The sequence below is a fragment of the Ictalurus furcatus genome, chromosome 18, assembly GCF_023375685.1.
Source record: "Ictalurus furcatus strain D&B chromosome 18, Billie_1.0, whole genome shotgun sequence".
NCBI lineage: Eukaryota > Metazoa > Chordata > Actinopteri > Siluriformes > Ictaluridae > Ictalurus > Ictalurus furcatus.
This window is the reverse complement of record NC_071272.1, coordinates 3,813,377-3,823,699: the sequence shown is the minus strand read 5'-3', so window position 1 is coordinate 3,823,699 and position 10,323 is coordinate 3,813,377. Positions and strand designations below refer to the sequence as shown.

Below are 10,323 nucleotides of genomic sequence, written 5' to 3'. Positions count from 1 at the left end.
CACTGTAGTTTACACGTTAAAAAACGTTATTGACTATAAAAATGTTTACAGAAACAGACGTTCAAAATGTTCAACTAAATATTAATTTAAGTTCATTGTGAAGAAAAACGTACAGGTTTTGCAGTTGCCGATTGATTCCTTCTAGCTGCGGCCTTGTCTCCACAAGTGCCGTGGAAAATTCCAGAAAACGATTCGTGACGCAACGAGCTTGTTCTCTTTCAGGTCCGCGTCCTCAAACGTATTGTTTGGGTCTAACCCAACTACCTGACTGGACAAGTTAAACCAAACAACGCTAAAGAATTTTAGAGTGTATATAGTATCTTATCGTGTCACAAAAAAAAGAAAAAATACACATAAGTAACTCTATGTGTCATATTGTGTGACTCCTAATGTGAGTCCACTTTTGTGTTCGACAGAAAATTGTTTAAATGTTATTCTTATTATTCATAATAATATTTCCCTACTGTTTAATTGGAATAAACGTATTTTAAACAGTCGTGTGCCTTAAAAAATTAACTAGACAATGATTTCAAGAGGTTATGATTCAATTTTGCACGGGAATAATTTGTAGGTCTGTGCTAAACGCTGAAACAGTGCATGGCGACACCCCTAGCAACGGTGTAATGTCTCCAAGGCAACATCCTCGCGCTTCTGTCCTCGCGTGCACCTCAGGAGCACCAGTAGCTACCATGAACCCAGCAGACGAGATGAAAACAATAAGAAATCCACAACCGCAATAATTACAGTGACGGTGCATGAGCGCGCGCGCGCGCGTGTGTGTGTGTGTGTGTGCTCACGCTGGAATGTTCAGACCGCAGAGAAGAAGAAGAAGAAGAAGAAGCAGACCGAATGGTTGGGATGGGAGGACAGTAAATGACAGCGTCTCGCGCGCACGCAGCCCACGCGTTTTAAACGCTCCTATGAGCACGCGCAGGAGCCACCGGGCAGAGGCTTTACCGCGGATAACCTCCCTGCACCCCTCGGACAGTGTCATGGACCCTGCGGTGCTCATCTTCCTGCTGTACGTGATGATAGCACACGACCTGGTATGCGGACTGATTCAGTACCGGGCGCAGGCGGCCAAACCGCACAAGAGAGCCGCTCGGACGTGGCGCTCCAGGTGAGGTTGTTTTTTGTTTGTTTGTTTGCTTGCTTGCTTGTTTTTCTTGAGCTTGTGTGCACCACTCTATAATGCATGTATTATAATAACCCTCACACCATACCACAGTTGTCATGCTGTTAACATATCCATGGCATTGTAACTGAAGTTAAGTCTAACTATCTGTGATGTTTTATGAAAAAATATCAAATGTTAAGAAAAAATATCAAGGGCAGAAAAATCTGCAAAACTAAAACCCTTAACCCACCCCGAACAGACTTTTCCCAATAGTGCAAAGTGTTCTCCCTGTGTCCATATAGACTGCCTCCAAAACCAACCCAGTAGGTGGATTGGCAACACTAACTTGACACAGGTGTGAATCAATGTGCAAATGTGTGTGAAATGTGTCCTGCAATAGACTGCTATCTCATCCAAGATATATTCCCACCTCATACTTGGTATTCCTTATTTTTGGAAAGGTTTAACACTTTTTGTAAATTTACTGAACAACACTTCAGTTCCATTTGGCCATGAAAGCATTGGTGAGATCATTTGTAAAATGTACAATTCATTGGCATTGGAGGCAAGGCTTTGGGCTGACCAGTCAAGTTCTTCCAGTAAAAGTTGCTCCATTTGAGCTTAGAATCCAAATGATTATTTTTTTAACTATAAAAAAAATCCCAGCTATAATTGCACATGGTGATCTTAGGCTTGTGTCTGGCTGCTCAGCCATGAAAAGTCTGTTGCTAAGCACCTGATGAAGCATTCTATTGCTGATGTTGAGTTTAAAACTCAATAGTGATTGTCTAAAAAAATAATTAAAAAAAGCGATTTTATACGCTGTTTATTCAGCACTCCTCAGACTCTACCACTTTGGAAGAATTTTGGCAAACCCTCAAGTTATACTGTATCAATTTTCTTCAAACAGTAATTATAGATATAGATCAAGGGCAACATGGTAGTGCAGCAAGTAGCGTTGCCACCTTACAGATCTGGGGTCACTGGTTCAACCCTGTGCTTGCATTGTTGTTTGTGTGAAGTTTTACATATTCTGCGTGTGTGCATGGGTTTCCTCCAGGTTCACCTGTTTCCTGGTACCATGCTGTTCGGTGCTTTGTTTCCTCTAGGTGTGAATGAGTGTATGAATGTTTGTGCGCATGGTGCCCTGTCACATGCCCAGTGTTCCAGGGATAGGTTTCTTGGATAAAATATGCTGCATTATTCCTCTAAACTGAGTGTTTTTCTGTTTCTCTCTCCTTTCAGTGCCCGTATCTGCCATGGCCCGTGGAGAGTCAGCAGCACGTCTGTGAGGTCAGATAGACTCAGATGGAAGAAGACTTGCCGCATAGTCAGGAAGGCATGAAATTAACGAGGATGGAAACGGGCTCTATAATGAACTATGTGTTATCACATTAAGCATATTTAATTTATACTATGCCACACACTGCCTTTTACCAGACAATGATTGTAAATGTTTTCGTTTATTAACAGTGAAGTTTAGATGTTTTTAATATAAACGCTCTCTGTATGGTGTGTATGAGTTGTTGTATTTGGCAAGAGACTGAGGTGCTATTTTTATTCATGTGATGTTTCGAAAGGATTTCTTCACTAGATACTAGATTGCTGTTGGATGTTTCCGTACACATATGTGGTCCATTTAAAGAAAAATAGCAACTGTGTTTTTGCAAGTTGCTCTGGATGAGAATGTCTGCCAAATGACTAAATGTAGATGTAAATACATGTGTTATTTATGTTAAAAAATAACTAGTCTGTTGTATTTCCCACTGATATTGAATATATATGTATATTTTTTTTTTTAAATGAATAAAACAAAGCAACAATAACAATGACTATAAATAAGCTGATGCATTGTGGACTGGACACTCAAACTACAGAACCAATACAGCTCATTATTAATTTCAGAAGGCTTAAAGTGAGACTTTCTGAAGATGCACATTATTACAAAGCGGTGGACAAATCATAAATTCACTAGCTAGCCCACTGGGCAGATAAAAGCTCCAATGTGCTGCCCAATGTGCATGTTTTGCTTACCCGGAAACCTAATCGACTAGACTAAAAAGCAGTCTTTAATCCGTGCTTTATATGGTAAGTTGTTAATTTGATTAATTGTCCATGTTTATGTCAACAAATGTGCCACTGTGAAAGAAATGTCTTGCATAAACAACACCCACCCACACCTTTCTACTCGAGGAAATATAAAATGGTGATTTCTCACCTAGAGTTCCCAATCTATCTTATCCAAAAATAAGTGACGAGTAGCGTAAGTCACTTTCTCTCCAACCCACACAGCATGTGTGTGCATAAGTGCTACCCACGCAAGAACATATTTTGCCATTATTAATTAAATTAATGCCAATATCGCAACAATGTCAAAGGAATAATGGGGTGTGGACGGTTAAGGTGGTTCACTTAAAAATGTGACATAAGACACTGAACGAGCAAACAACGCCATAGCCATCACCAGCTTCTTCACCGGCTTCTTCTTGGATGTCTGTGAGTGGGTGGTGACAATGACAATTTCTCTTCACCCATTTTTGTCCCAAGGCTGCTGTCTCAGCTTGAGACTGCTCTTTTAGCCTGTAACAGCACTGCAAAGCACAACAGCAAAGCACCACATCATCAGATCCACAGATGCACTGTAGTAATCGAGTTGAGTGATGAGCAGTGATTAGAATATGAGGTATAGGCGCTGACAGAGTCATTTCACATGGCTGACCCAGTTCTGAATGTGAAGAAAGCAACATACAGAGGGCATCTGGCGCTGAGTTAGTCATCTGTGTTCTGAGAATAGTCCTGGAGCTTGAACTTGAGTCAGCAGGCTAGTTGTGCAGCAATGGCATAAAGCAAAATGAATAAACTGACACCTATGTTTGAAAAGAGACCAATAGAAATCAAGTGTATTCAATACAATTTAAGTGTCTATACAACTCTAGAGCATTCAATCACTATGTTCAATTCAATTCAGTTCAATTTTATTTGTATAGCGCTTTTAACAATGGACATTGTCTCAAAGCGGCTTTACAGAAACATATAAACACAGGATACAGATTTTAAGTGTGTGAATTTATCCCTATTGAGCGAGCCGGTGGTGATGGTGGTGAGGAAAAACTCCCTAAGACGATATGAGGAAGAAACCTTGAGAGGAACCAGACTCAGAAGGGAACCCGTCCTCATCTGGGTAACAAACCCGGTGCGGTACTGCACTTGGGTTTCTACCGAGGCTGGCTCACTTAAACGCAGGTGTAAAACCCATGCCTGTGTGCTTATGTAATTACTATTATTACAATAAAAAAGATTAAAATAATGATAACGATAGGGGAAAACGACACCTTGGAAAGAATATCATATGATCTACTTTTGTTAAAATATGATGTACTGATATTGCAGTTTCATCATAATATATTAATGTATATTAAAATGTACAAATTAAACGTATTCAAATTTGATATTTTATTCGTCTGTCAGTTGGTTTACGTGGACAACAATAATCCAATATGAACCTGATTAAGACGATACTCTGATTAAGAAACTAGCATGTAAACAGCGATTATTGATGATCTTAATCCGACTAAAGTCATACTCGAAGTAAACACAAATGGAATTGAGACGTGTGGATATTCCTGTTTTAGTCACATTATCGACGTGTGTTACAGACATGTACACACCTTAATCACAGTATTAACGTCGTTTGAGAGTTTTCACCGCATTTTGCGACAGGACACGTACACACACGGCAGCGCTCGACCGTTTTACGGCAAACAAGAGAGCACGGCTGCGTCCCAAACAGCGTACTTACCTACAATATAGCAGGAAAAATACATGTATCTTGGCTACTATATAGCAGGTAAGTGCGCGGTCTGGGATACAGCCCATGGCCTCAAGCAGTCGTCTGTTAGCACGTATAGCATGACAAATAATTAACCGCACTTGAACCTTTTGTAAAATTAAAAATAAAAGCACCCAAAACTGTATACGGTACCATAACGAAGACCAACTGTATGTCGATACGTGAAATTCTGTAGGGAACGTCGGACGGCGTGGCGCGGGGACGTAATGACGTGTGCCGTTAATCGCTCTATGTTCTAGAACATGTAAAACGGGAACAGGAAAGTATTCTATTTCAAGTATTCTATTCTAAAAGTGACTCATGTAAACACCTTAATCACAATATTGTCTTATTCACAATAAGGTCAGTAAGTAGATTACTGCTGTCCATACTTCTGACAGTCCCTGTCGTCACATGAAGCCTGTATCAGAGTATGTTGTCATAATCTTGTATTTCTTGCATTGTTTTCGAATAGAAATTGTAATTATAAATATCATTATAATTAATAAATGTGTAATAAAATGTACAATCCTTTAGTTATTTTATAAAAAAAAAATTTTTTTTGTTCTAATCCATGCAAATTCAGCACTTTTTAGTAGCAACCGTTCACTGTCGGAATAACTAGATGGAAATATGATGCAATACAATCAGTGCAGTGACAATAAGATAATACATATGTTCACATCACACACAAATCCGTTTAGTTTTCCCATTTATTGAGAACAACAACAAAAAAAGCTAATGTTAGTTCAGCTGAAGCAGCACTGCTGCCTTCAACATGGCTCACTTCTCAATCAGCTTTTCAAACAGATTACACCCTTGGTTACTTGTGAAGTGAAGCTAGACGGGACTTAATGAACAGTTCTGTCCCTCTGCGGCCTCGCTGGGTGTCCATGTCTCGCTCTGCAATAAAACTGAGCTCTCTCATCACTCTCGTGGTTCCTGGTATAGCATGTAATTGTGCGTTGAATAAAGTGGATAACTGGCCTCAGCAAATTAGAGTAATTTGTATTTCAACAGTCATGCATCAGTAATTGTAGTTCAGCAAATGGATTCATGACTAGTGTTTGAGCTAGTGTTTATCTTATGTAAAGGCAGTTTTTAAATTAGCTAACATGTTACACAAAACAAGTAACTTTTTTGGTCAAAGAAAGAAGTGAGACGTGTACAATTTTATACAAAAAATTGGTTTGGGTTGTCTGAATAAGCGGTCTTACTGTAGGTAAGCAGAAATGAACCTGCAGTAGGTGTGGCTTTTTTTTTCTTTTCTTTTTTTTACATCACAGGCAACATTTAAATGCAGGAATCATAATCAGGTTTCGCTGTCTCATTTGAGTACAGGTAAGAGGGAGAATTCGAAATTTTTGTCTGTTCTAGGTATTGAGTGCTCTATGTATGATTTATCTAATTATTTGCAAGCAATGTATTTTTGCTAATTATTAAAATGTATTATACTACACCGCTGTTGAATTCTGGAATCGGATTGGCCAGAAGGTGTTGATTATTTTTTCAATAACAGCACAGGGTTATATTAAAGGGCTTGTTCTAGTATGTTATCATTTCAATGATGGATGCTTCACATAATTTAAGACATACTGTCATTGGAAAACAATTAACTCCAAATCGTGTTGGACCACATCACACTCCCACTGAACCGTGCTACTTTTCTTGCTTAGCATTTCTAGTGTTCTATTTTTACAGCATCTCTGTGCTTTGCTCCTTTTCAGTCTACCTCAACTGTCGCAAGTGTTGCCATGTCGTCCTCCTTGTCCGTCAGCTCTCAGCTAAATAAAGTACTACGCTCCCACTACCTCAGCCTTCCTCAAGGAGGTCTCTGTCTGGTCACCTATGTTTGGATTGATGGCTCTGGGGAGAGCCTTCGGAGCAAAACCCGAACCTTGGAGTCTGAACCCATCAGCATTGAGGGTATCACAAGAACCTAGTCTGAAATTATGCTATAATCGAGAATTATTTTCTAGACCCTAACGAGACTAAAATTAAGATTCTGTCAGTTGGAAAATATGTGCTTAGTCTAGCTATTCAATCCATAGGCATTTTGGGAAAATAAGATGATAGTGTAAATAATCTACCTCTTTTACATTCATTACACCCATGACTGTATTTCATGTGCACCTTCTCAGTCACTACAGATATATGTCCATGTGTAATCACCTGACATGACTGCCAGTAATACAATCGTCTGCATAAATCTACAGTCTGGACGAGAAATAAATCTATTTTTCATACTATTCTGTGTGTTTTACATCAGTGGTACATTTGGTTCCACAAAAGTCCAAATCCAGCTTAAAACATTTTTAACAGCAAATAACTTGATGCCAAAAATGAAACCTTATTGATGTCATTTTTTAACCTTTGTAAGATAGGGTGGCTTATCATGTACATTTATACAAGCTTTCCCTGGAACAGGGGGTGAATGTATTTATTTTTGGAAATTTTTACATTTTAAGTGTGATTGACTTTTTTGTACATTCATGATTCTTACAGCAAAAATGAAGGGGGAAAAAAACTGAACTTTACTTCTCTGTCAAAACAAACACATAGACCTAACATCGTTTGATGGACTATTTTTGTGATTCTTTCTTGTTTCTTGAGTGTTCTATTTTTGTATTTGAAATAAAGAATCTGAAGCTGTACTTCAACAAGTGCATGTTTTTCTTTGTATTTAATAAGTACTTGTACAATGGTAAGGAATTTATATTTGACATATCTGATCACAGCTGAACTTTTCTGCTAGATATACCAGAGTGGAACTTTGATGGCTCTAGCACTAACCAAGCTGGGACTTCTAGCAGCGACATGATCCTGGTTCCAGTATGTATATTCAGAGACCCTTTCACTCTGGACCCCAACAAACTGGTGCTCTGTGAGGTGCTCAAGCACAACTGCAAACCTGCAGGTATAGACAAAGATAGCTCATTTGATTAATGGTTGATTTTATTATTGATTTTTAAATTTTTTTTTAAACTGTATTTTGATTTGTATTCATGTGTAGACACTAATCATCGGCATGTCTGCAAGAAGATCATGGAGAAGGTGAAGGACTTCCACCCATGGTTTGGGATGGAGCAGGAGTATACGCTGCTGGGTATAGATGGACATCCTTACGCCTGGCCATCAAAAGGTTACCCCAAACCTCAAGGTGAGAAATTAAATTTATGTCAGAGAGCTGAAGTAGATGCTTAGGCATTTTATTATGAAACACAAAAGGATAGTGCTTGTCCTAGCGATTAACAGGTATTTACACATTTTAATGTGTTATAGGTAAACTTGGGAAAAGCTCAGACAGAAAGTATACTGTAGCTTTTGAAGCTGAACCTGTGTCTAATGTTTCTGTCGACGTAAATATCATCTGCAGAAAATGTTTTTTCTTATCTTTTTATCAGGTCCATATTACTGTGGTGTGGGTGCAGATAGGGCCTATGGCAGAGACATTGTAGAGTGTCACTATAAAGCATGCATTTATGCAGGCATCAAAATTTGTGGTGCCAATGCTGAGGTCAAGCCCTCTCAGGTAACTTCCAGCGTCCATTCATTCCATTCATTATGGGCCGTATTCAGATTTTGGGGATTCAATACCACAATCGCACACATCAATATTCAGACCTCAGATTTAATTACAGACGTAAGTTCTATTCAGAGTTTATTCATGAGTTGCACACTTGAGGCAGAGTTTACTCAACAAGTAGGCATGTTTCAGTTACATGTGATTCTGACCATTTTTTTTGCGTGATATTGGCTCAAGTGAGGAGTCGTATTAGGTTTAGCAAAAAAATTTTAAAAAACCAAAACACTGTGCTGGATCATGGGCTATTTTATCAGCTATAATTACAGTTAGGACTGCTTGTATGTAAGTGCTTGTATTAATACGTGGTTGTTTAGATGCTTTAGAAAGTCTCAGATGCTTCTACTCTAGAAAAATCTGAATGAAGAGCCCAGAAAATCAAAAATGTTTGAATATGCACAAATTTACCCACGTAAGTATCAATGTAAACTTTTGACCTAAGTCACCAAATCTGAATACGGCCTTTTGAACACGTGAAAGGTTCGAAGATACACGTCGCTGAACATTTTTGCTTGTCTCAATACAGTGGGAGTTCCAGGTGGGTCCATGTGAAGGAATTGAAGTAGGAGATCACCTGTGGATGGCGCGCTTCCTATTGCACAGAGTGTGTGAAGACTTTGGTGTAATTGCCACTCTTGACCCCAAACCCATCCCAGGGAACTGGAACGGAGCTGGCTGCCACACCAACTTCAGCACCGAGGCCACTAGAGCAGAAGGAGGTCTTGAGTGAGTAAATTTGTGTGCATGGATATGCAAACACAAACAGGTATGTCCTAATGCATGTCCTTGTGCTTCTCTCCACTATATTAGGCATATAGAGAAGATCATAGAAAAATTACGCGCACATCATGTCCAGCACATCCGAGTCTCAGATCCTCATGGTGGTCAGGACAACCAGAGGAGACTCACAGGCTTTAACGAGACCTCCAGCATCCATGAGTTCTCAGCTGCAGTGGCTGATCGTGGAGTCAGCATCCGCATCCCCCTGCAGGTTGGCAGGGACAAACGGGGATATTTGGAGGATCGCCGGCCTGCCGCCAACTGTGACCCATATGCTGTGACCAGTGCTATTGCTCAGACCTCCCTAATGGAGGAAGAGGAGGAAGATGTCTTGAATGATCTGGATACTAATGATTTGGAGTAAAACACTCCAAATAATACTAATAAACATGGTCTAATGTTACTGGATATATAATATATAGCTTATAGATTTTTTTTTTATATGTTGAATATACGTATATACTCTATATACTAGATAATAGATCCATGCTAGTTAAAGCATACTCTTAAAAATGCTGAAATGATACACAAGCGATTTGTTGTAAGGCAAGACGTTGCACATAATTATACCAAATGCACATAATTATGCCAGTGTCTATACCAGTACGATGCCACTCTGTAAAAATGTGGAATAATGCAATTTTGAAAGTGTCTGGGAAAACTGTGACATTAGCAGTGCTATAACATAAGTTTGACTTGCACCGTATCTTAAGCCTAAGAAATTATTGTTATTCAAATTTCACATTTTATTAAAAACAAAGGAGTCCATGACTTATTCAAAGCATATCCTCCTTGAGTAAGTGTATATGTGTCTATATGGAGAGCAATGATGAAAGCAACAAAGCAGGGAAACAATAAATAGAATTATTTATGAATAACCAACCATCCAAATGAATAAAATAAAAAACATACAGCAGTGATTTTCCTCTGAGCACCCTCCCTCCTAGTCTGTATGCTCAGAAAGGACCCATCTATAGAGTTTAAATAGCATCTTTAATTGCATGAGTTGGTTCT

At 39.0% G+C, this 10,323-nt stretch overlaps 1 protein-coding gene and 1 long non-coding RNA gene across 3 annotated transcripts; one reads left to right on the top strand and one right to left on the bottom strand.

Moving 5' to 3' along the window:
• Positions 1-2,950: 2,950 nt before the first annotated feature.
• Positions 2,951-5,206, bottom strand: LOC128622411 (uncharacterized). Its single transcript, XR_008388396.1, has 2 exons — positions 5,100-5,206; positions 2,951-3,984 (listed from the first exon to the last, which is right to left on the bottom strand). It is a non-coding gene; the product is annotated as an uncharacterized LOC128622411 (long non-coding RNA).
• On the top strand, positions 5,108-10,077 carry LOC128622409 (glutamine synthetase-like). Of its 2 annotated transcripts, XM_053648885.1 has the most exons (8): positions 5,329-5,377; positions 6,233-6,287; positions 6,674-6,872; positions 7,702-7,863; positions 7,960-8,106; positions 8,351-8,478; positions 9,056-9,255; positions 9,340-10,077. In XM_053648885.1, exons 3-8 carry the CDS (start codon positions 6,701-6,703, stop codon positions 9,671-9,673), a joined length of 1,143 nt encoding a protein of 380 aa, XP_053504860.1. In that variant the 5' UTR covers positions 5,329-5,377; positions 6,233-6,287; positions 6,674-6,700; the 3' UTR covers positions 9,674-10,077. The 2 variants fall into 2 exon arrangements, with proteins under 2 accessions (XP_053504859.1, XP_053504860.1); XM_053648884.1 differs by lacking the exon at positions 6,233-6,287 and having other exon boundaries at positions 5,108-5,377.
• The last annotated feature ends 246 nt before the right edge of the window (positions 10,078-10,323 follow it).